Raw genomic sequence first — 26,838 nt, forward strand, 5'->3', positions numbered from 1 at the left:
TACTGTCTGTCTGTCTCTACAGAACAGAGAAGAGTCGAGGTGAGAATTTAACACTACACATACAGGGGACATTATTCTGTGGGTCAGAGGTGAAGGTCAAGTGTGAGGGTTTTGACCTCTCTCATTGGGCCGGTAAGTAGTGATGGTGGGTGGGGGATATGGGACAGGTGAAGGGCAAGAAGGGGGGCCGGGGGTTTTTAATGTCAAACTAAGGTCATCACCTAGAGATGACAGTTTACACAGGGAAAGGGGAGAGAGGTATTTTCAAAGACTGGACTGCTATTGTTACCCCCAGACACAGTAGATGGAGGTGGTGGGGGATGAAAGGTTAGAGGTCAAAGTCTGAAGGAGGGGTTATATTACAGGGAACACTTCAGGAGGGAGGCTGTTAGGACTGAGGGACAAAATGGAGGGAGGACAAGAAGGAAGAGAAAAGAGAGGATAAAGCAGAGGCAGGGAGAGGAGAGATGAGCTGAGCTGATAGGAATGAATGAACAGAGGACAGAAAGGCAGAGAGATGCAGATATGCAGAGAGAGAGAGAGAGGCAGGGAGAAATATCAGGAGAAATAGAAAGATGGAGAAATGGCAAAGAGAAGAATAGAAAGAGAGAGAGAGACGCGGAGAGAGGGATGCTAGAGATCGAGGTAGAGGTAAGGATTATCAGAGATGCAGGTAGGGAGAGCAGCTGTGAGGATAAGGAGGGTTTGAGGGACAGTAAGTTCTGGCAGTAGAGAGATCTTCTGTGCCTACAGGCTGTTCTGCTGGCTTCCCCTGAGGCTCACAGCGATCTGCCTACGAAGGGACACGTGTGTGTCATAAGGGTGTCATAATGTGTCGTAAGGGTGTCATAATGTGTTGTAAGGTTTATAATAGGGGGTATGAGGTTATATTAGAGCAGTGGTCACTACCATCCCTGGTATGAGAGAGAGGGTGTGTAGGACAGGTTTCTGTCTTTGATTCTGTTAGTCAGCTAATCAGCAAGACCTTGATTAGTTGAATCAGAGAACTGTTAGTTCTCCAGGACCAGGGTTGGTGACAACCAAACGAGTTGGGTATATGAGTGTGTGTTAGAATATCTGAAGGATTTCACAGGTATATAAGGGTATTTAACGGGCATGAGTGTGAGTCGGTGTGTGTGTGACTGTGCATGACAGTGTGTGAGAGAGGTAATGGTAGTGCCCGTGTGGTGGTGGGGGTGAAGAGGCAGGCATGCGAGTGGCAGGTTAGGAGGAAGGGAGGAGACAGCATGTGAAGAGGAGGGGACTGGAAACAGAGTAGAACTGCATTGACAGAAGAACGGGGACGGGTGGAACTTGCAGATTTTACTACAGGGCCGAAGAGATTCTACTACGAAAAAGAGGCTAGACGTTATTCTGTGGCAATGATAACAGTTAACTGGTTAGCAAACTACACAACCAACTAGATAGGCAACAAACTATATTCAGCTCTCTGTCCTCTACCCAGAAAATACATCCTGATTTGTATATGTTGGACTACTGTACAAGTAAAGACAGAGACCTGCTCCTCTGTGTGTGTGTGTGTGTGTGTGTGTGTGTGTGTGTGTGTGTGTGTGTGTGTGTGTGTGTGTGTGTGTGTGTGTGTGCCTGTGTGTCTGAGTGTGTGTATGTGTGTGTGTGTGTGTGTGTGTGTGTGTGTGTGTGTGTGTGTGTGTGTGTGTGTGTGTGTGTGTGCGTGTGTGTGCGTGCGTGTGTGTGCGTGCGTGTGTGTGTTTGCAGTAGCGCCATCCACAGGACGGAGAGACTCAGAGGACAGAAGTCTTACGGACCTTCCAAGCCCGGCTGCACACGCATACTGGTGTGTGTGTATGTATGTGTTTTTGTCTGTGCATGTGTGTTTAGCTGTGTGTATACACTATTTTGCCAGCTTGGCCAAACATTTATATATATTTTTGTATAAATAGATATCTTTAATATTTTTCCACTAGTATACATTAAAGAGGTCACTCTAATGTACACACCTGTTTAGAGTCAATATGGAAGTTTGAGACCCCCGAAGTGTACTTTAGCCAAAGCTCCTATAGTTACCACAGCTGATTTGATGTATTCTATTCCACTATGCACTCTACTCAGATTCTTGTAAAGCTTTGACTGGCAAAAACAACGTGTGGGTGTTTGTGTTTGATAATATGTGTGTTTAGAGGTGTGTGTGTGTTTCCGTCAGTATACACGGTGCAAAAGAGCTGAGAAGTTCCCTCCATTCACCCCTTCCTGTGGATAAACCTGTCTGACCTTTGTCCCTTGACCCTAACCCCCCCGCCCCCCGCCCCTACCCTCCTCCCCATTCCCCACAACGACATCAGCGCTCCCCTCCATCAAATAACAAAAGAGAAGAAGAAAATGGAGATAAAGCAAAATATCAGAAACAAAATGTATAGAGAAGAATACACCAACACTACGGATACACAGTAAAGCGGAGGAAGAGGCACTAAGCCCCCTGGTTCTAGGGGGTCCTGACCTTGTAGGCCACCCGTGCCGGGCACCTGTTCCCCAGGCCTAGCGGAGGGCTCATATGCCTGAGCATGTCATACATATCCCTGCAACTGATCCTGCCACTGCATGTCAGCGCAGCACAGCCACCGCCCCCCACAGCCACAGCCAGAACAGCCACAGCCAACCACAGCCAACCAGAGAGAGAGCAGAGAGAATAAGAGAAGAGAGTAGGGGTGGGAGAAGGGTAGAGAGAGAAGGAGAAGAGGGAGAGAGAGCAAGAGAGAGCAAGGGAGAGCGAGAGAGGGGGAGAAAGAGAGAGTGAGGGAAGAGAGAGAAGAGGGGGACACAGATAGAAAGAGAGATAGAGAATGAGAGCGAAAGAGAGACCAAAGCAAAGAGTAGAGAGGAGAAAAAAGAACCAAAAACAAAGTTATTTGGCTGGTTTGAGAGCGAGAGACGCAGTGAGGCTGTCTAGAACTGGTCTGAGCGGGCGGGGTGAGGGGGGGTAGAACTGGTCTGAGCGGGCGGGGGTGTATATCTTGTAGAAGATAAGAGGGGGGTATAGGGAGGAGGAGGAGCAGAGTTGAGTTGGAGACTTTTAGTAGAAGTAAAATATAGTTCTATGCAAGTGGGAAGGGAGGGATTGCATAGAAGAGCAGAGGACTTCAGAGGCAAGCACTGAGCTCCACAGCTGGGACTGGGCAATACCATGATGAGGGTGGGGTGTCAATGCAGTTTCTGTCCTCCCCCCCAAGAACAATGCAATTCTACAGATCCCACAGTGTGTCTAGCACCGCACCTAGCCGTGGTTCAACAGCAAGCAAAACAACAGAAAGAAAAATGACCAAAGGGGAACAATCAGAATTCTTTTTTTTTCTTCACAATCAAACTCTTAAAAGTTTTTATTTATTTTTCATTTCAGTGGTGCACAACGTCATGCTCGTCTGGGTGTCTGCATTGTCCTACACATTCTCCTTTCAGATCAGAATGCAAGTAGAAATGGGCAAAATAAAGAAGAAGAGAGAAAGTATAACAAAAATGAAATCCAATCAGATCAGATAAGCGACACTCATTCCATTCTTGGATGCTGTAGCAGGTGTGGTTGAGGATTTGTAGTGGAAGTCAAACCTTGCAGGCCACTCTATGGGGGCATTTCTTTCCTAAGCCAAGAGGCGGGTCGATAACTCGCAATAAACTGTACATATCCTTATAATGAATGCGACCGCTGCAAAAAGAACAGGAGGAGTTAGAACAAACGTAGAGGACAGATACGACAAGAGAGAACAATGGGAAGAAAGAAGAGCACAAGATTGACAAGAAACAAGATATCATAACAGCAAAATTACTGTACGGTGTACACACACATACTACACACACCACACACACACACACACACACACACATTGTTGTTGCCCGTCACCCATTTGAGCTGTAGTGCTTTTCTTCTGCAATGACACTGCAGTCTTTCCCTGTTCCTACCATTGTCTCAGCCTATCCCTTCTCTGTTTAACCACTTCCTGTCTATTATCGTTCCTGTTTTCCTAATGCAACCCATCCCCCGTCTCTCTCAATTCCTCTTCCTAATACAACCCATCCCCCGTCTCTCTCAATTCCTCTTCCTAATGCAACCCATCCCCCGTTTCTCTCAAATCCTCTTCCTAATAGAACCCATCCCCCGTCTCTCTCAATTCCTCTTCCTAATAGAACCCATCCCCGTCTCTCTCAATTCCTCTTCCTAATAGAACCCATCCCCCGTTTCTCTCAATTCCTCTTCCTAATACAACCCATCCCTGTTTCTCTCAATTCCTCTTCCTAATACAACCCATCCCCGTCTCTCTCTCAATTCCTTTCCTAATACAACCCATCCCCCGTCTCTCTCAATTCCTCTTCCTAATACAACCCATCCCTGTTTCTCTCAATTCCTCTTCCTAATACAACCCATCCCCCGTCTCTCTCAATTCCTCTTCCTAATACAACCCATCCCTGTTTCTCTCAATTCCTCTTCCTAATACAACCCATCCCCCGTCTCTCTCAATTCCTCTTCCTAATACAACCCATCCCCGTCTCTCTCTCAATTCCTTTCCTAATACAACCCATCCCCCGTCTCTCTCAATTCCTCTTCCTAATACAACCCATCCCTGTTTCTCTCAATTCCTCTTCCTAATACAACCCATCCCCCATCTCTCTCAATTCCTCTTCCTAATACAACCCATCCCCGTCTCTCTCTCAATTCCTTTCCTAATACAACCCATCCCCCGTCTCTCTCAATTCCTCTTCCTAATACAACCCATCCCTGTTTCTCTCAATTCCTCTTCCTAATACAACCCATCCCCCGTCTCTCTCAATTCCTCTTCCTAATACAACCCATCCCCCATCCCCCATCTCTCTCTCAATTCCTCTTCCTAATAGAACCCATCCCCTGTCTCTCTCTCAATTCCTTTCCTAATACAACCCATCCCCCGTCTCTCTCAATTCCTCTTCCTAATACAACCCATCCCTGTTTCTCTCAATTCCTCTTCCTAATACAACCCATCCCCCGTCTCTCTCAATTCCTCTTCCTAATACAACCCATCCCTGTTTCTCTCAATTCCTCTTCCTAATACAACCCATCCCCCGTCTCTCTCAATTCCTCTTCCTAATACAACCCATCCCCGTCTCTCTCTCAATTCCTTTCCTAATACAACCCATCCCCCGTCTCTCTCAATTCCTCTTCCTAATACAACCCATCCCTGTTTCTCTCAATTCCTCTTCCTAATACAACCCATCCCCCATCTCTCTCAATTCCTCTTCCTAATACAACCCATCCCCGTCTCTCTCTCAATTCCTTTCCTAATACAACCCATCCCCCGTCTCTCTCAATTCCTCTTCCTAATACAACCCATCCCTGTTTCTCTCAATTCCTCTTCCTAATACAACCCATCCCCCGTCTCTCTCAATTCCTCTTCCTAATACAACCCATCCCCCATCCCCCATCTCTCTCTCAATTCCTCTTCCTAATAGAACCCATCCCCTGTCTCTCTCTCAATTCCTCTTCCTAATAGAACCCATCCTATATATGTCTCTCTCTCAATTCCTCTTCCTAATACAACCCATCCCTGCGTCTTTCTCTCAATTCCTCTTCCTAATAGAACCCATCCCCCGTCTCTCTCAATTCCTCTTCCTAATACAACCCATCCCTGTTTCTCTCAATTCCTCTTCCTAATACAACCCATCCCCCGTCTCTCTCAATTCCTCTTCCTAATACAACCCATCCCCGTCTCTCTCTCAATTCCTTTCCTAATACAACCCATCCCCCGTCTCTCTCAATTCCTCTTCCTAATACAACCCATCCCTGTTTCTCTCAATTCCTCTTCCTAATACAACCCATCCCCCGTCTCTCTCAATTCCTCTTCCTAATACAACCCATCCCCCATCCCCCATCTCTCTCTCAATTCCTCTTCCTAATAGAACCCATCCCCTGTCTCTCTCTCAATTCCTCTTCCTAATAGAACCCATCCTATATATGTCTCTCTCTCAATTCCTCTTCCTAATACAACCCATCCCTGCGTCTTTCTCTCAATTCCTCTTCCTAATAGAACCCATCCCCCGTCTCTCTCTCAATTCCTCTTCCTAATAGAACCCATCCTATATATGTCTCTCTCTCAATTCCTCTTCCTAATACAACCCATCCCTGCGTCTTTCTCTCAATTCCTCTTCCTAATAGAACCCATCCCCCGTCTCTCTCAATTCCTCTTCCTAATACAACCCATCCCCGTCTCTCTCTCAATTCCTTTCCTAATACAACCCATCCCCCGTCTCTCTCAATTCCTCTTCCTAATACAACCCATCCCTGTTTCTCTCAATTCCTCTTCCTAATACAACCCATCCCCCGTCTCTCTCAATTCCTCTTCCTAATACAACCCATCCCCCATCCCCCATCTCTCTCTCAATTCCTCTTCCTAATAGAACCCATCCCCTGTCTCTCTCTCAATTCCTCTTCCTAATAGAACCCATCCTATATATGTCTCTCTCTCAATTCCTCTTCCTAATACAACCCATCCCTGCGTCTTTCTCTCAATTCCTCTTCCTAATAGAACCCATCCCCCGTCTCTCTCTCAATTCCTCTTCCTAATAGAACCCATCCTATATATGTCTCTCTCTCAATTCCTCTTCCTAATACAACCCATCCCTGCGTCTTTCTCTCAATTCCTCTTCCTAATAGAACCCATCCCCCGTCTCTCTCTCAATTCCTCTTCCTAATAGAACTCATCCCCCGTCTCTCTCTCAATTCTTCTTCCTAATAGAACTCATCCCCCGTCTCTCTCTCAATTCCTCTTCCTAATAGAACCCATCCTATATATGTATATCTCTCAATTCCTCTTCCTAATAGAACTCATCCCCCGTCTCTCTCTCAATTCCTCTTCCTAATAGAACCCATCCTATATATGTCTCTCTCTCAATTCCTCTTCCTAATAGAACTCATCCCCGTCTCTCTCTCAATTCCTCTTCCTAACAATACCCATCCCCATGTCTCTCTCTCAATTCCTCTTCCTAATAGAACCCATCCCCATGTCTCTCCCTCAATTCCTCTTCCTAATAGAACCCATCCCCATCTCTCTCTCATTCCCCTCGTTCATTCCCTTCCCCCTCTCTGCCAGCAGTGGTGTGTGCCAGTAATTGGTTGTGTGTGGAGTATAATTAAGGAATAGCTCATTAACTAGAAATGCATGTGAATGCTAAATGGCCTAATGTGTAATAGCCACGTGTCATACAGAGGCCCATCTCCCCATAGATGTTCTGTTCCCCCCTCCCTCCTTCCCTCCCTCCCTCCCTCTCTTCTCTCCAGAAAATCCTCCTTGTTTTCTTCCATGCCTGTCTTTATCTCAATTCACCATGTTAACAAGACCTTTTAATTCTGATTACTTTGATATTCCTACCCATCTCAGTCGTTCTCCTTCTCTCTCTCTCAATTTCCCTTCCCCCACTACTGTGTCTCTACCTCCTTCCCTCAATCTCTCTCCCTCCTCCTCTTCTCTTCTTCTCTCCCTCTACATTGCAGACTACAGGACAGCAGAAGGATAACAGGCATTGGAATACAGATACTAGGAAACTTAGCGTGTTTCAGGTTCCACGGGGGTTGAATATACAGTACAGTAAAGGGGAGGTTTGTTGCCACAGTAAGTTTTGGCAGTATGCAGATTCCAGAGGGGGTGGAGAGGGGGTGGGGGTCTGAACCACACACAGAGAGGGAGAGGGCACAGGGAGGGAGAGATAACTGGATCACTGAGAAGGTTACTGCTCAGATCCATGATCCCACCTACAGCTGCTGTCTTGTGTGGGTTCTTTAGACTGATTTGGGATCAGTTCAACTACAGGAGACTTGGCCTTTATATCCTTTATGACTCTTGTCCTTTATAACTATGGAGTAATTTACTTCATGGTTGCTGTACAGCTCCCAGACTCCCACTCTTTTCATCTGATGTTCCCAAAGACTGGACTTAGGTCAGTTTTACCACAGGCTAATGAGATCTAGTGCCAGGATTGAACTAGAGCCTAGCCTGAGGACACGTTAGAAGTGTTTAGGTTACTGTACACAGTCCAGGAGGAGTTAACGCTCAGAGATACACAGACATGAGAGGTGATGTCTACCTCTGAAAAAGTAAACACATTAAAACAACAAGGAATCGTGTGTGTACTGTATGTGTGTTTGTGTGTTTTTAAATCTCCCAGATTATAAGTGTTCAGTATATGAGTGTTTATCATGAGGTGCTGATGTGTGTGTGTAAGATGTGTGTGTGTGTGTGTGTGTGTGTGTGTGTGTGTGTGTGTGTGTGTGTGTGTTTCTATGTGATGTGTTCATGTGTGTCACTCACCAAGCTGCTTGGTCATATTCAGCCCATATCCTGACATACTCGTCTAGATGATGTGGGCCGAGGATGGAGGAGTCTCTGGTCAGGTACTCAAAGTTGTCCATGATGACAGCCACGAACAGATTCAGCATCTAAAAACACAAACAGTCACATTATTACACAGTATTATGTCAGCCAAGCAAGTGTGCACTTATAACAGACTAGGGTTGCAAAATAAATTCCCTGGTTTTCGGGAAATCCTGCGCTGTAAACCTCAAGGCATTTTTAACTCAAATACTAAGTTGTACTTATTAAAAAGTCATTATTACTTAACATGTTTATGTGGTACTGACTCAAAAGTAAATTAGAAGTCACACCAACTAAATGTTTTAAAAATATGATAACAAATTAACATTTTCCCTAGCATGCTCTACTGCAGTTAGATTTTCTGGAATTGTTTTTAATATCTGTGTTTTTGCATGTACATTGAGTGATTGATTGATTAAATGTTAAGCTACAAAAATATAAATATAATTGTTTCTAATCCAATCACTTCATTTTTGCACTTGTTACTGAAATGGTTGTTCCAGTTTAAATGGCTTAGGTCGTTTCCTCCCACTGTTCTTGTCACGAATCCCGCCGAAGATGGTGCCTCTTCCTGTTCGGGCGGTGCTCGGCGGTCGTCGTCGCCGGCCTATTAGCTGCCATCGATTCCATTTCCGTTTGTTTCTGTAAGTTGGGTCTAATTGGGTACACCTGTTTAAAGTTAGTGTTTGTTTGTAGGCTATTTAAGGGCACTAGGCCCGCTGGGTATATTTGTGCGGGCTTGTTCTCTGTTATCTGGTGTATTAGTGTGATCTCTATTTTTCCGGACAGTTTTAGTCCTGTGTATTTTGGACGGGTTGTTTCATGCGCCCTTGTTTTTTGCATGTCCATGTCTCCGCTGTCGTTGGAATAAATGATCCACGTACGGAATTACCTGCTCTCTGCGCTTGACTCCTCCACTCACCATTCATAGAAGTCATAACAGTTCTTAACCCTGGCAGTCAATATGAATGCAGGTTGTGGGTGAATACACATTTCAACTGTTGGATAGTCTAACGCTGACTAAATCCCAATAGGAATTACACATCACTTTGCAAGCCAGCATAATGTGATTTACAGTTAGGGTTGCCCATTTTTGGATTACTGGAAACTTTTTGGGGAAAGTTTGTGGAATTTTGCAAACCTACTTGCATGACTGATGTGGCCTGTAACTAAGAGTTTCAGGCCACTGTATAAGGCCTTATGATACATGTAATGGTTCAATAATAATGATAATATTCGCCTAGGAACTCTTGGTGAAGACCAAAGGCTTGAAAATTAACGAATTCAACAACCATGTCTCTGTCATTACAGTAACAAATACAGTCATGGGTGGTAACTCTACAATTCAATCGAAAAGGCCAGGCACACTGGGAAATTATTGGAGGCATGGCTTAGTGGGAGCGTTACATTTAAGAATACCTTACAAAAAAATGCATTTGTATTACACATATGAAGGTAGTACTGCTAACTTCAGCTATTTAACTTTCTTAACTTTTTTAGTTAATCGGTTTCCTAAAAATGTTTGAGTAGCCAGAACTTATCTGGTTTTGCAGTGTGGTTGGACTACTCTGGAGTTCCTGCTTATTCCCTCCTGATTCCGGGAATCCTCCAACTAGGATTTAGGGAATTTTGCAATCCTATAACCGAAACTAAGGGGGAAAATATGACTAAAAGGGGAATAGAGAAAGACAGACAGCTAGTGCTTCTCACCAGGAAGGAGCAGAAGAAGATGAAGGACACAAAGTAGAGGTAGGCAAACTGGCTGCCACACTCTGGTTCAGTGTTCCCTGCCAGAGGATCACAGAGCTTCCCTCCAAGACACGACAGCATGATGTCATGCCACGCCTCGCCCGTGGCACTCCTATACAAATACACACACGTTGGAGACACACGTATGCATGTACTGTACACACAGGCACGCACAAATGTAAACACGCAAGCACACACACACACCTGAAGAGCAGCATGAGAGCTTGGAAGAAAGTCCTGAAGTTGTTGTGTTCGTTGATGGCGCTCCCTTCCTCCTCCTCCATCCCTATGTTCCCAAACAGCTGACAAAACAACAAAGTGTCAGCATCCTAGGTAATATGGGAGAATGCACAACCTCACACACGTCCCTATGGCAGGCAAGTGTCACTTTCCCTGGATGCTTTTTATAAAGTTCATGTTGATATGTAAAAATGACCATTCATTTTGACTTGTTTTTCTTCGTGTCTCTACTCACCTGCATCCCGATGATGGCATAGATGAAGAACAGCATGCCGATAAGCAGGCACACGTACGGCAGCGCCTAAACAGACATAAAGAGCTGGAGTACTATTCAGTGTGTGTGTGTGTGTATTCTGTCATAGGTCCCCACAATGCTGCTAAGTAGGTTTTGTGCAGAGGTGGGCCCAAGTCACTATTATTCGATTCATGAGCAAGTCTCAAGTGCCAAGTTCCATGTCTTAAGTCGAGTCCCAGAAAGAACAGGTCGAGTCTCGGGTCCAGCCCAAGTCGTGCATTCTAAGGGAAAGTCGAGGTCACAAGTCAGGTAAACAAATCTATACATGCAATGACTTGTTCCAACAACAAATCCTGGCCTTGGAACTATAAGGTTCTATCTGACATGTCAGAAATGAGTTAGTCACATATAATAGATCTTTAGATGGTTCTTCATATGTTTGTATATTTTTGAAAAAGTACATTTTAAGTGAAAACATGTAAACTATACAATTCTGTGAGGTCACATCGTTGTTCAGTGATGACAGTTATTTGTCTAATGATCATAATGTATGTCTTAATGTATTTGATGTGTTCTGACTATTTTGGTAAAATACAAATTATATCATTTATGTATTCAAATAGCTACAGTCGTAAGAACTGAATATGTCTAATTTAGAGGTGTCAAAAAGAACCTTATGGCTGAACATACATTAACATTTCTGAACCATAAGCTTATCTTCTAATGCACACCCCTAAAAAGAACTCACTAGAAAACACTTCGGATGGAGCGATGTATGAGAGTCGGGAAGCAAGTTCAGGGAGTGAATACATTTAACTAATAAATGAACAAAACAAGAAACAAACCATGCACAGACATGAAACGGGAACAGAAACAATGACGACTGGGGAAGGAACCAAACGGAGTGACATAAAGACGACTGGGGAAGGAATCAAACGGAGTGACATAAAGACGACTGGGGAAGGAACCAAACGAAGTGACATAAAGACGACTGGGGAAGGAATCAAACGGAGTGACATAAAGACGACTGGGGAAGGAACCAAACGAAGTGACATAAAGACGACTGGGGAAGGAACCAAACGGAGTGACATAAAGACGACTGGGGAAGGAACCAAACGGAGTGACATAAAGACGACTGGGGAAGGAACCAAACGGAGTGACATAAAGACGACTGGGGAAGGAACCAAACGGAGTGACATAAAGACGACTGGGGAAGGAACCAAACGGAGTGACATAAAGACGACTGGGGAAGGAACCAAACGGAGTGACATACAGACGACTGGGGAAGGAACCAAACGGAGTGACATAAAGACGACTGGGGAAGGAACCAAAAGGAGTGACATAAAGACGACTGGGGAAAGAACCAAACGGAGTGACATAAAGACGACTGGGGAAGGAACCAAACGGAGTGACATAAAGACGACTGGGGAAGGAACCAAACGGAGTGACATAAAGACGACTGGGGAAGGAACCAAACAGAGTGACATAAAGACGACTGGGGAAGGAACCAAACGGAGTGACATAAAGACGACTGGGGAAGGAACCAAACGGAGTGACATAAAGACGACTGGGGAAGGAACCAAACGGAGTGACATAATGACGACTGGGGAAGGAACCAAACGAAGTGACATAAAGACGACTGGGGAAGGAACCAAACGGAGTGACATAAAGACGACTGGGGAAGGAACCAAACGGAGTGACATAAAGACGACTGGGGAAGGAACCAAACGGAGTGACATAAAGACGACTGGGGAAGGAACCAAACGGAGTGACATAAAGACGACTGGGAAAGGAACCAAACGGAGTGACATAAAGACGACTGGGGAAGGAACCAAAAGGAGTGACATAAAGACGACTGGGGAAGGAACCAAACGGAGTGACATAAAGACGACTGGGGAAGGAACCAAACGGAGTGACATAAAGACGACTGGGGAAGGAACCAAACGGAGTGACATAAAAACGACTGGGGAAGGAACCAAACGGAGTGACATAAAGACGACTGGGGAAGGAACCAAACGGAGTGACATAAAGACGACTGGGGAAGGAACCAAACGGAGTGACATAAAGACGACTGGGGAAGGAACCAAACGGAGTGACATAAAGACGACTGGGGAAGGAACCAAACGGAGTGACATAAAGACGACTGGGGAAGGAACCAAACGGAGTGACATAAAGACGACTGGGGAAGGAACCAAACGGAGTGACGTAAAGACGACTGGGGAAGGAACCAAACGGAGTGACATAAAGACGACTGGGGAAGGAACCAAACGGAGTGACATAAAGGGCAGGTAGTCAAGGAGGTGATGGAGTCCAGGTGAGTGTCATTATGAGCATAACGCTGGTGACAGGTGTGCACCCTAACGAGCAGCCTGGTGACCTAGAGGCCGGCGAGGGAGCACGTGAGAGTACCCCCTCCCCGACGTGCGGCTCCAGCCGCAGGATGTCGACCAAGATAACGATCCCGGGGATCAGGAGGAAACTGGTCACCTCTGCTAAGGCGCGGGAACCTATCAATCCGGCTGAGGTGTGGGAGCATGACGACCTAGAGTGCCGGAGAGAGAGCATACGTGACAGTACCTCCTCCCCGGTGCGTTCGGCTTCAGCCGCAGGACGCCAACCACAGGGACAATGCCGGGGATCCGGAGCGGACTGGTCGCCTCCGCTGAGGAGCAGAAACCTGACAAACCGGCTGAGGAGTGAACCTAATGAGCCGGCTGAGACCTCCCCGGTTGCCTCGGCCGAGGCACTGGAACCTGTTCACCCCGCTTCGGCATGGGAGCCTATCAAACCCACTGAGGCATGGAAGCCTATCAAACCCGCTGAGGCATGGGAGCCTATCAAACCCACTGAGGCATGGAAGCCTACAAACCGGCTGAGGCATGGAAGCCTATCAAACCCACTGAGGCATGGAAGCCTACAAACCGGCTGAGGCATGGGAACCTATCAAACCCGCTGAGGCATGGAAGCCTACAAACTGGCTGAGGCATGGGAGCCTATCAAACCCACTGAGGCATGGGAGCCTATCAAACCCACTGAGGCATGGGAGCCTATCAAACCCACTGAGAAATGGGAGCCTATCAAACCCACTGAGGCATGGGAGCCTATCAAACCCACTGAGGCATGGGAGCCTATCAAACCCACTGAGGCATGGGAGCCTATCAAACCCACTGAGGCATGGAAGCCTACAAACCGGCTGAGGCCTCCCAGATAGCTCCGGCTCGAACACCAGGACTCGACATCACCCCCAACACAAAAACAAACAAAAGAAAACACTCCCTGATGCTTCCCCTTGACGAGTCGTCCTTCTGTAACGATGTACGCTGAGTCGGGAAGAAAGTTCAGGGAGTGAATTTTTTAATACATAAATTAACAGGAACAATGACGACTCGGGAAGAAACCAAAGGGAGTGACTTATATAGAGCAGGTAATCAAGAAGGTGATGGAGTCCAGGTGAGTGTCATTATGCGCCTAACGCTGGTGACAGGTGTGCTCCCTAACGAGCAGCCTGGTGACCTAGAGGCCGGAGAGGGAGCACAAGTGACATCTGAGATCTGGGATGTAAAAACTGATGCTCAATATCTCAGAACTTTGCTTAGTGCAGATAGAGCCTTATACTCCTAAGGTCACAACATCTTGTGGCTACCAGATATCTCTTTTCCTTATTTTGTCTACAACATTTTGATTGCGTAATAATTGATTTTAACAACAAATTCCAAATCCAAGCTTCATTTTTATTTATTCAATTTCAAGCAATTTTGACATACCAAAATACCAGTAAACCTTTGCTAGTAATTGTTGCTTGATGCCCCATTGCTGGTGAGCTTGCAAAGTAACATTCCTGATCATCACAATTTTTGGAGCTGCATATTTATATATGTCAATCCTCTCTCCCTACAATTTGATGTGGATTATATGGCTGTACAGCAGATGATATAGCTATACAACAGATGATATAGCTGTACAACAGATGAGATAGCTGTATAGTAGATGATATAGCTGTACAGCAAGCCGGCAATCCTTTCGCTAGCTCATCAAACCATTCAGTGACCAGTTCTCTTTTTGACCCGCGACTCCCAAAAAGGAGTGGTTCAAAGCTTGCGACCCCCCATGTACACACATGCACACGCTCACAGGTGATTCATTTTCAAAACGCAAGATACAGAAATAAACTGAGATTTACACTTTAATGTTGTTTACATTCATGTTTACAGTCAATATCAACGAGGGATATCAGGTCACTGGAGTCTGGAGTACAGAGCAGGCAGGATCATACGGTCTACATGTATGCAGAGAGGCTTGCAGGATCGGATGGAGAGCATGATCTGTCTGTAGCCTTTTTTCCTCACAAATATCGTAATTAATTTGTCAGAATACATTACATCTTCATTCCATAAGTATTGAAGGTAGTGCGATGTTACATCTATCTTCAGACATATACAGTTGAAGTCGAAAGTTTACATACATTTAGGTTGGAGTCATTGAAACTTGTTTTTAAACTACTACACACATTTCATGTTAACAAACTATAGTTTTGGCAAGTCGGTTAAGACATCTACCTTGTGCATGACACAAGGAATTTTTCCAGCAATTGTTTGCATACAGATTATTTCACTTACAATTCACTGTATCACAATTCCAGTGGGTCAGAAGTGTACATACACTAAGTTGACTGTGCCTTTAAACAGCTTGGAAAATTCCAGAAAATTATGTCTTGGCTTTAGAAACTTCTGATAGGCTAATTGACATAATTTGAGTCAATTGGAGATGTACCTGTGGATGTATTTCAAGGCCTACCTTCAAACTCAGTGCCTCTTTGCTTGACATCATGGGAAAATCAAAAGAAATCAGCCAAGACCTCAGAAAAAAAATGTAGACCTCCACAAGTCTGGTTCATCCTTGGGAGCAATTTCAAAACGCCTGAAGGTACCACGTTCATCTGTACGCAAGTATAAACACCATGGGACCATGCAGCCGTCATACCGCTCAGGAAGGAGACGCATTCTGTCTCCTAGAGATGAACCTACTTTGGTGCAAAAAGTGCAAATCAATCCCAGAACAACAGCAAAGGACCTTGTGAAGATGCTGGAGGAAACAGGTACAAAAGTATCTATATCCACAGTAAAACGAGTCCTATATCGACATAACCCAGCAAGGAAGAAGACCCTGCTGTCACGATCGTCGTAAGAAGCGGACCAAAGCGCAGCGTGGTGTGAATGCATCATTTTAATGGATGACGAAAACACGAAGTAAACTGAACAAAACAATAAATGAACAACGACCGTGACGCTATATACGAAATGAATAATCGTATTGACACAAACACTACACATAGACAATCACCCACAACCCACAATGACAAAACAGGCTACCTAAATATGGTTCCAAATCAGAGACAATGACTAACACCTGCCTCTGATTGAGAACCATATCAGGCCAAACACAGAAACAGACAAACTAGACATACAACATAGAATGCCCACTCAGATCACACCCTGACCAAACAAAACATATAAACATACAAAGCAAACTATGGTCAGGGCCCCCCCCCCACCAAGGTGCGGACTCCGGCCGCAAAACCTGAACCTATAGGGGAGGGTCTGGTGGGTATCTGTCCGCGGTGGCGGCTCTGGCGCTGGACGTGGAACCCACTCCACCATTGTCTTAGTCCGCTTCTGTGGCCCCCTAGGAACGGCGACCCTCGCCGCCAACCTAGGACTGGCAACCCTACTAAAGGGCCCCACTGGACTGAGGGGCAGCTCCGGACTGAGGGGCAGCTCCGGACTGAGGGGCAGCTCAGGACTGAGGGGCAGCTCAGAACTGAAGGGTAGCTCAGGACTGGCTGACGGCTCTGGCGGCTCCTGGCTGGCTGGCGGCTCTGGCGGTTCCTGGCTGGCTGGTGGCTCTGGCGGCTCCTGGCTGGCTGGCGGCTCCTGGCTGGCTGGAGGCTCTGGCAGCTCCTGGCTGGCTGGCGGCTCTGGCAGCTCCTGGCTGGCTGGCGGCTCTGGCAGCTCCTGGCTGACTGACGGCTCTGGCAGCTCCTGGCTGACTGACGGCTCAGGACAGACTGGCGGCGCTAGCAGCTCCAGACAGACGGGAGACTAGCAGCTCAGGACAGACGGGAGACTCTAGCAGCTCAGGACAGACGGGAGACTCTAGCAGCTCAGGACAGACGGGAGACTCTAGCAGCTCAGGACAGACGGGAGACTCTAGCAGCACTGGAGAGACGGGCAGCTCAGGCGGCGGTGGACAGACGGGAGCACCTGTAGGGAGGAGACAGAGAGACAGCCTGGTGCGTGGGGCTGCCACAGGACCCACCAGGCTGGGGAGACTTCCAGGAGGCTTGGTGTTAGGAGGAGGCACCTGAAGGACCGGGCTGTGGGGGGGAACTGGAGCTCTGGTGCCTCCTACACGCACCTGTCCCTTAGGCTCCACTCCCACATTTGCCCTGAACGAGTGGAGCGCAGGCATAGGACGCACTGCACCCTCCCAGCGCCCCGGAGACACAGTACGCAGAGCCGGGGCAGGATACCCTGGACCGAAATGGCGTACCGGTGACCAGAAACGCTGAGCAGGCACCATACGCCCTGGCTGGATGCCCACCCTCGCATGACACTTTCACGGGGCTGCCCTATAGCGCACCGGGCTATGGGCACGTACTGGCGACACCATGCGCTTAACCGCATAACACGGTGGCTGACCAGTAACGCGCTGCTTATAATAAGCACGAGGAGTGAGCGCAGGTCTGCTACCTGGCTTAGCCACACTCCCCGTGTGCTCCCCCTAAAACAATTTGGGGGGCTGCCTCTCGTACCTGTTGCGCTGCCATGCTGCCTCCTCATATTGCCGCCGCTCAGCTTTCGCTGCCTCCAGCTCTGCTTTGGGGCGGCGATATTCCCCAGCCTCTGCCCAGGGTCCTTCTCCGTTTAAAATCTCCTCCCATGTCCAGGAGTCCTGAAATTTCGGCCGCTGCTGCTGCCCGTTACCACGCCACTTGGTCCTTTTGTGGTGGGTGATTCTGTCACGATCGTCGTAAGAAGCGGACCAAAGCGCAGCATGGTGTGAATGCATCATTTTAATTGATGACGAAAACACGAAGTGTTTGGACATAATGACCATCGTTATGTTTGGAGGAAAAAGGGTGAGGCTTGCAAGCTGAAGAACACAATCCCAACCGTGAAGCGTGGGGGTGGCAGCATCATATTGTGAGGGTGCTTTGCTACAAAAGGGACTGGTGCACTTCACAAAATAGGTGGCATCATGAGGGAGGGAAATTATGTGGATATATTGAAGCAACATCTCAAGACATCAGTCAGGAAGTTAAAGCTTGGTTGCAAATGGGTCTTCCAAATGGACAATAACCCCAAGCATATTTCCAAAGTTGTGGCAAAATGGCTCAAGGACAACAAAGTCAAGGTTTTAGAGTGGCCATCACAAACCATGACCTCAATCCCATAGAAAATTTGTGGGCAGAACTGCAAAAGTGTGTGCGAGCAAAGAGGCCTACAAACCTGACTCAGTTACACCAGCTCTGTCAGGAGGAATGGGCCAAAATTCACCCAACTTATTGTGCGAAGCTTGTGGAAAGCTACCTGAAACGTTTGACCCAAGTACTAATTGAGTGTATGTAAACCGACTGGAAATGTGATGAATGAGTGACACAGAACAAGTGACCAAACATTACAAAACCTGGCCAGATAAGTTATCAGTCTCAAGTCTAAGTCGAATTCCAAGTCTTGAGGCTCCAAGTCGAAGTCAAGTTTCAAGTTGTTTTATTTTCTATGAAGTTGACTCTCAAGTCATCAAATCTGTGACTTAAACCTGACTCGAATTCATGTCATGTGACTCAAGTCCACACCTCTGGTTTTGTGTGTGTATTATGTCATAGGTCTCCACAATGCTACTACTAGGGTCTGTGTGGGTGTATTCTCATAGGTCCCCACGAAGCTTATCTCTCTCTCTCTCTCTCTCTCTCTCTCTCTCTCTCTCTGTCTCTCTCTCTCTCTCTCTCTCTCTCTCTCTCTCTCTCTCTCTCTGTGTGTGTGTGTGCGTGTGTGTGTGTGTGTGTGTGGCATTACCTTGAAGGATTGAACAAAGGTCCAGAGCAGGATGCGGATGGTCTCTCCCTGCCGGAGCAGTTTGATGAGCCTGGCAGCCCTGAACAGTCTCAGGAAACTCAAGTTGATGAAGTTATTCTACAACACCCACAGTATGACCAGACACCAGAGAGAGAGAGAGAGAGAGAGAGAGAGAGAGAGAGAGAGAGAGAGAGAGAGAGAGAGAGAGAGAGAGAGAGAGAGAGAGAGACAGAGAGAGAGAGACAGAGAGAGAGAGAAAGAGAGAGAGAGAGAGAGAGAGACAGAGAGAGAGAGAAAGACAGAGGTAGAAAGAGAGAAATGGGAGGGGTGAGGGGTAGAAAGAAGGAGAGATGGAAAAAGGGGGAAGAGAGGGATGGAAAGATAGAGGCAGAGACAAATAGAGGGATAGAAGTGTGGAGAAAAGGAGGTACAGGGTAGAGAGGAGAAGCTTATCACTTGCCATGCAATGTTAGATAACTATTTCCTGTCCTAAAACAAACCAAACCATAAAAGCAGGGGAAAAGTTCAAAACCAAACTGAGGAGGATTCAAAACCAACAGAAAAGCAACCAAACAGAACTGGAATCAAATGCAAACCAAACCAAAACAATTCAAGGCTTGTAACAGGCTCAGGCATATCCAAGGAGTTAGAAGAAGGGAATCGATATAGGGGAAAGGAAAATCATATGTTTTCAAAACCTAACCATTGTCACCCAATTGGGGAGGTAAGTAGTAGCAGTAGGTACAAAGTAGTAGTAGTAGTACTAGTTTGTAGTAGTAGTAGTAGTTGGTTGTAGTGGTGGTAGTAGTAGTACTAGTATTAGTAGTAGTAGTAGCTTGAAGTAGCAGTAATAGTTGGTAGTACTGGTAGTAGTAGTAGTAGTTTGTAGTAATAGTAGTAGTAGTACTAGTTTGTAGTAGTAGTAGTAGTTGGTTGTAGTGGTGGTAGTAGTAGTACTAGTATTAGTAGTAGTAGTAGCTTGAAGTAGTAGTAGTAGTTGGTAGTAGTGGTAGTAGTAGTCAAAGTAGTTTGTAGCTGGTAGTAGTGGTAGTAGTAATAGCAGTAGTTTGTAGTAGTAGTAGTAGTAGTAGTAGGTCCCCACAAAGCTCAGATTTAATGGCGCAGGAGGGGATGGCTCCTAATCAACTGTGCTATTTTGTTTGTTTTTTTCTCATTGTTTGTAACTCATTTTGTACATAATTTGTTGCTACCGTCTCTAATGACCAAAAAGAGCTTCTAGACATCAGTACAACGATTACTCACCTCGAACTGAAGAAAGATTTTTTCTGCTTTGTCAAGACAATGCCCAAATCCCCGTCATCAGTGTGAAGAAAAGACAGAGAAAAGGGGGAGGAGGGCAAGGTGCCTTGTAAGAATTTGTCGAAAAGTAGATAAACCACCGCTACCCTCCATATTATTGGTCAGCATGCAATCATTGGAAAACAAACGGGACAATCTAAGATTAAGACTATCCTACCAACGGCACATTAAAACTGTAATATCTTGTGTTTCACCGAGGCGTGGCTGAATGACGAAACGTATAATATAGAGCTGGATGGATTCTCCATGCATTGGCAGGACAGAGCAGCTACGTCTGGTAAGACGAGGGGCGGAGGTGTATACTTGTCAATAACTGCTGGTGCGCGATGTCTAATATTAAAGAAGTCTCAAGGTAGTGCACGCCTGAGATAGAATACCTCATGATAAGCAGTAGACCACACTATCTACCAAGAGAGTTCTCATCTATATTATTCGTAGCCGTCTATTTACCATCACAAACTGATGCTGGCACTAAGACCACACTCACCGAGCTGTATAAGGCCATAAGCAAAAAAGAAAATGCTCATCCAGAAGCGGCGCTCCTAGTGGCCGGGGACTTTAATGCAGGCAAATTGAAATATGTTTTACCTCATTTCTACCAGCATGTTAAATGTACAACCAGAGGAAAGAAACTCTAGACCACCTTTACTCCACACACAGAGATGCATAGAAAGCTCTCCCTCGCCATCCATTTGGCAAATCTGACCATAATTCTATCCTCCTGATTCCTGCTTACAAGCAAAAACTAAAGCAGGAAGTACCAGTCACTCGCTCAATAAGGAAGTGGTCAGATGATGCAGATGATACGCTACAGGACTGTTTTACTAGCACAGACTGGAATATGTTCCGGGATTCATCCAATGGCATTGAGGAGTACACCACCTTAGTCTCCGGCTTCATCAATAAGTGCATCGACGACGACATCCCCACAGTGACCGTACGTACATTTCCCAATCAGAAGCCAAGGATTACAGGCAACATCCGCACTGAGCTAAAGGCTAGAGCTGCCGCTTTCAAGGAGCGGGACACTTATCCAGACGCTTATAAGAAATCCCGCTATGCCCTCAAACGAACCATCAAACAGGCAAAGTGGAAGTACAAAATGTAATCCTACTACACCGGCTCTGATGCTCATCGGATGTGACAGGGCTTGAAAAATATTACAGACTACAAAGGGAAACCCAGCCGCAAGCTGCCCAGTTACGCGAGCCTACCAGACAAGCTAAATGCCTTTTATGCTCTCTTTGAGTTAAGCAACACTGAAGCATGACTGAGAGCACCAGATGTTCCAGACAACTGTGGGATCATACTTTCCGCAGCTGATTTGAGTAAGACCTTTAAACAGGGCAACATTCACAATTACCTCAACTAACCTGTACTCCTGCACATTGACTCGGTACCAGTACCCCCTGTATATAGCCTCTTTATTGTTATGTAATTTTCTTTACTTATTTTTATTTGTTTTACTTTAGTTTATTTAGTAAATATTTTCTTAACTCTATTTGAACAGCATTGTTGGTCAAGGGCTTGTAAGTAAGAGTTTTCACGGTATTCAGTGCATGTTTTTAATTTTAATTGTATTTATTTAACCTTTATTTAACTAGGCAAGTCAGTTAAGAACAAATTCTTATTTACAATGACGGCCTACCCGGGAACCGTGGGTTAACTGCAACCTTTCGGTAACTGGCCCAACACTCTAACCACTAGGCTACCTGCTGCCCCCCACATGAGGATACTTGCCGCATGTGACAAATTAAATTGGATTTGATTTGAGTAGTAGTAGTAGTAGTAGTAGTAGTATGAGTAGTAGTAGTAGTAGTAGCAGTACTAGCAGTAGTAGTAGTAGTAAATAGTAATAGTAGTAGTAATAGTAGCAGCAGTAGTAGTAGTTAGTAGTAGTAGTAGTAGTAGTTAGTAGTAGTAGTAGTAGTAGTAGTAGTAGTGGTAGTGGGTGCAGGGAACCGTTTTTATTGTAAATACAACCAAATGCACTGATCCTCAAGGCAAACGCACCACCGCACAATATGGAGCTAGCTAGATCACAGCAAGTTAACCACGTGTCAACGCAACGCAGCAAAGCTGACAGCTCTCCTCCACAAGGGATTGGCTCGTTTTAGTCCTGTGACACTATAAAGTCAGGTTCGATTCCATTTCAGTTCAGTTCACTCAATTCAGGGGATAAAATGAGACAACATTTAATTAATAAAATTGAAAATTGTCCACGGTTGCTTTAAGAGGACTCTGAATTTCAAGTCACCTCCTGAAATAACAGTATTTACATGGAATTGAACTCAAACTTTTTTGCGTCACAGTCAGAGAAAGGGGAGGGGGAGTGGGGTTCTGGGTTGAAGGACAAACTGCAAATATATTGATGATATTTAGAAATATAATTGTTACAAAGTTCTAATGTTGATGTAATAGTGATAGCATTACTATAACTCTATATTCATAGGGCGAATCATACGACTTCGTCTTGCTCAAATTATTACACACTTAATGGTGAAAGCATTTGTAAAAACCACTACAGAAATAAAACTGTACTTGATCACTGTAAACTATGTGTGTGATGCTCACTGTCCTATTTGATTACTGTAAACTATGTTAGTGATGCTCACTGTCCTATGATGTGCATGGTCCTTCAACCCTCTACCAAGGGAAGGGTTCTGGGTTAGAGAGGGCTTGGCAGTAGGCACATTCAGCTCCCATCAAGAGCATGTTCACTATGGCATTGCAACACAAGCCTATGTGGGTGTATTTATTAGGCTATGTACTGTTGTGTGTGTGTCTATGTGTGTGTAGGTCAGTGTCCATGTATGTCTGGGTGTGTTTAACTTATGTGTCTATGAGTAGTATACGTGTGTGCCATCCCTGCCAGAGACATGCAGTGGGGCAGCATGCACCGTAGCCCGGTCCGCCATGGGTGAAGCTTTACACCCAGTCACTCTGTGCACTCCTGTCACACCTTACTCCCCTGGCTCTCACAGACACTAGCATGTGTGTGTGTGTGTGTGTGTGTGTGTGACTGCTTTTAAGGAATGTAAACAGTGGTGCATGTCTAGTGATTGTGAGAGTATTGTCCAGGTTGTGTCCTAATAGGCTTGACCAGCTTCCGTTCCTTTCCTACATTACCACAGATCTGATAGAATACTTTTACAACACATTTGTTCTTCCTTCCCTCCTTGAAATAATCACTGATCGAATATGATCAGATTAGCGAGAGCAGGAGTTCCACCACATAGCTACATAAAGGTAACTGCCAAAATAGAGGAAACACCAACGTAAAGCGTTGTAGTAGGGTGTTGGGCCACCACGAGCTGCCAGAACAGCTTCAAAGTGCCTTGGCATAGATTCTACAAGTTTCTGGAACTCTATTGGAGGGATGCAATGCCATTCTTCCATGAGACAATTCCATTACTCCTGTCTCAGGCGTCGCTCCATTTTCATGCTAAACAAACCATTCAGTGACCACTCGTGCCCTGTGGTCATCCTGGAAGAGGTCACTCCCATCAAGACAGAAAGGTTGAAGGGGATCATTCAGAAAGGCTGTGTATTTATTGCCGTTTACCTTGCCCTCTAAAGGGATGAGTGGACCATGCCAGGAAAAGGCACCCCACACCATAACAGAGCTGCCAGAAGCCTCATTTACTCAAGTGTTTCCTTTATTTTGGATCAGATCAGTCAGATCAGAGCTGTGATCACTTCAAGGAAGGGAGGAAGGAAGGATGCATTTGAACAGTATTAAATCAGAACCTGAAGGGTATTAGGACAATGACTACTGGCCAATTCCAAATTGACCTCAAGCCCCTCTAGGTCTAGCACGTGTAGATCTGAAAGCATTGGATTGGTATCAGTAATCTGACAACAAACCCATCCAGATAGGCTAGGTGGAATATTAGCTAAATCCTATCTGATCCTTTTAGATCTATACAAGGGGTAGTCCATTTGGGATTGGTCGAATGTCTCTGTCCGGTGACTGGGAGCAGGAGGTCAGTCGAGTCATCTTGTCAAACCTGGGTCAGAGATCAAAGGTCAGGGGTCACTGCCAGGGTGAGGAGTCGAGCAACATGCATCACCACAGTCACACCAGGAAATGGATGCAGTAATTAAAGTATCTCCAAAAAAGTACAAACCATCTACATGTGGATGTTGCAGATGACATGGTTTATAGCGGCATTTTTGGAGGTTGATTTAACAAAGAGTGCGATTGGCCAGGCCAGGTTTCATGGATGGACACATAGTGCATTTTGATTGGATGAATTCGTCAGAAGGGAGAGGGACGAAGTAGTTGCCATTAAGTAGCGTAGAGTTAAAGAAAGCATGTAAAAAAAGATAAAACAGGAAATGAATTGTCATTATGTACACTCATTATTACTGAGTTCAGTTCAGTCATAACACTGCCTCCATAAATACAACAATTCCGTCATAACACTGCCTCCATACATACAACAGTTCAGTCATAACACTGCCTCCATACATACAACAGTTCAGTCATAACACTGCCTCCATACATACAACAGTTCAGTCATAACACTGCCTCCATACATACAACAGTTCAGTCATAACACTGCCTCCATACATACAACAGTTCAGTCATAACACTGCCTCCATACATACAACAGTTCAGTCATAACACTGCCTCCATACATACAACAGTTCAGTCATAACACTGCCTCCATACATACAACAGTTCAGTCATAACACTGCCTCCATACATACAACAGTTCAGTCATAACACTGCCTCCATACATACAACAGCAGGGATATCAACGACTAGGAAACAGATGAAGTTCAAAAAATATATTATGAGATTACTCCTAACATGAGATTACTCCTAACATGAGATTACTCCTAACATGAGATTACTTTTAACATCCACACACTAACAAGCTTCCATTGGACTGCGAAGAAAATGAACATGATTGTCAAGTCGTGTTTGAATCAGCGCAATGGCAGCTACAGCTTTAACTTGAGTTGACCCAAATTAAAAGCTGCTTTGATGGACTACCACTGGACTGATCCAAGAACAGGGCTTGCTTTTTCATGTTCAAAGGTCCCTCTTGATCAAATGGTGTCTCGGACTGGTCTGAGGTCAGTTTAGAGAAGAGGAACCAATTCCACCTGATTCTTATGCCATTAACATCCACTGCCAGTAACACCTGGTAGGACGGTTTATAGAGCATAGTTGGGGACAGGAGTTTTTCCTCACCATAAGAACTGACAGGAAAAACGAGGGTCTAGTTCAAGTCATGTAGTCAGGAAAACCTCTTGCCACTACTAAGATATTATGTAATCATAATATACATGATATAACATTATGTCAAAATACTATACCCATTGAAATAAAACCTTATTTAATGTCTATGATTATGCCTGTGGTCACCAACCTTTGTCATGCAGAGCTACATGATGTTCAAGCTTTTGTTCCAGCCCAGCAGTAACACACCTGATTCAACCAATCAACCAATCAAGGTCCCGATGAGGAGTTAAAGGTTTAATCAGATCTGTTGGTGCTGGGCTGGTTATAAAACATATAGCTCTCCAGGACTTGGGTTGATAGAGTTGAGGTGTTTTTACTGGAAACAAAGGTATAGCTGTCAGGACTGTCTCAGAGACACACAACATTCAAAAACAATATTCATATTTCATAATATGGTTTATAAAGGAATTACAACACATAAACACTCTCATGCATGCACGCACGAACACGCGCACACACCACATTACCTGCCTGAATAACTAGTGTGTCTACCTCATTGGCTATCATTTTTCACTATCCAACTGGTTGCTAAGTGGATGCCTGGCTAGAGGAACAGTCCGATTGGCCAGATTGTTTTGAGGATGGTTATTTGATTGGCTGTCAGGTTGCCTAGCAGATCAGTAGAGTAGTCTGTGTGTGTACGTGCATGAGTGAGTGTGTGTGTGTGCGTGTGTGTGTGTGTGTGTGTGTGTGAGTGTTAGTCTCCTGAGTATTGTCAGTGGTGGCTGGGCTACCATGATCCAGGTCTCTGTGCTCTGCTCTCCACCAACTGGGACAATTATGTAAGGCTTTCAAAATATGCTCATGCTTCACTGAGCAATGTAAGATCCTGTACACTACAGTCTCTGCCTTTCTCTCTGCTTCTCTATGTGCCCCTGCTCTCTTTCTATCTGCCCCCCCTCTCTCTCTCTCTACCTGTCTCACTCGCACTACCTCTCTTTCTCTCTCTCTGCCTGTCTCACTCTCTCTACCTCTCTCTTCCCCTTACTCTCTCTCCCCCTTACTCTCTCTCTCTCTGCCTCTCTCTCTCTCTCTACCTCTCTCTCTCTCTCTCTACCTCTCTCTCTCTCCCACTCATACCACTGAACTTGCTGACACACCATTTCCCTTTCCCACTGTTAATTCCCCTGCCTCCTCACTTACCCCGAGCTCAGTCACTAAAATATCTGTAATGCTGCCCAGGACTGTCACACAGTCAAAAATGTTCCAGGCATCTTTGAAGTAATTCTGTGGGCAGAAGAGAAAGAGGGAGGGGGAAGGGAGGGAAACAAAGAAAGAGTAGGAAGAAAGGAAAGAGATTGAGGAGAGAAAGGATAAAAAAGTTGAGTCAGTGTCAGACGGCAACAGGCCATAGATTAGACGAGATAAAATAAACGTCAGTTATGCCATATTGAAGTCATTCCAGCAACATATATGACTAGAGTCTGAGAGAAAGAGAGTTAGTTGGTTGGCTTGTTGGTTGGTTGGTTGGCTTGTTGGTTGGTTGGTTGGTTGGTTGGTTGGTTGGTTGGTTGGTTGGCTGGTTGGCTGGTTGGTTGGTTGAAAAAGAGAAGGGATCACAGGATTGTGGTACGTACTGTATTGTGACTGCTGCTG

General features: G+C 45.5%; 1 protein-coding gene across 1 annotated transcript in view; it reads right to left on the reverse strand.

Moving 5' to 3' along the window:
- The window catches only part of LOC139421561 (voltage-dependent P/Q-type calcium channel subunit alpha-1A-like), a 192,606-nt gene that overhangs the window by 34,773 nt on the left and 130,995 nt on the right, over positions 1-26,838 (reverse strand). Inside the window, exons 33-39 of the mRNA XM_071172579.1 lie at positions 26,386-26,469; positions 18,666-18,782; positions 10,591-10,656; positions 10,320-10,417; positions 10,077-10,227; positions 8,304-8,431; positions 2,477-2,573 (exon numbers count right to left, since the gene is read on the reverse strand). Of these exons, the coding sequence (XP_071028680.1) occupies positions 2,477-2,573; positions 8,304-8,431; positions 10,077-10,227; positions 10,320-10,417; positions 10,591-10,656; positions 18,666-18,782; positions 26,386-26,469 (741 nt within the window). The remainder of the gene's footprint in view (positions 1-2,476; positions 2,574-8,303; positions 8,432-10,076; positions 10,228-10,319; positions 10,418-10,590; positions 10,657-18,665; positions 18,783-26,385; positions 26,470-26,838) is intronic.

This window comes from Oncorhynchus clarkii, chromosome 12, assembly GCF_045791955.1.
Source record: "Oncorhynchus clarkii lewisi isolate Uvic-CL-2024 chromosome 12, UVic_Ocla_1.0, whole genome shotgun sequence".
NCBI lineage: Eukaryota > Metazoa > Chordata > Actinopteri > Salmoniformes > Salmonidae > Oncorhynchus > Oncorhynchus clarkii.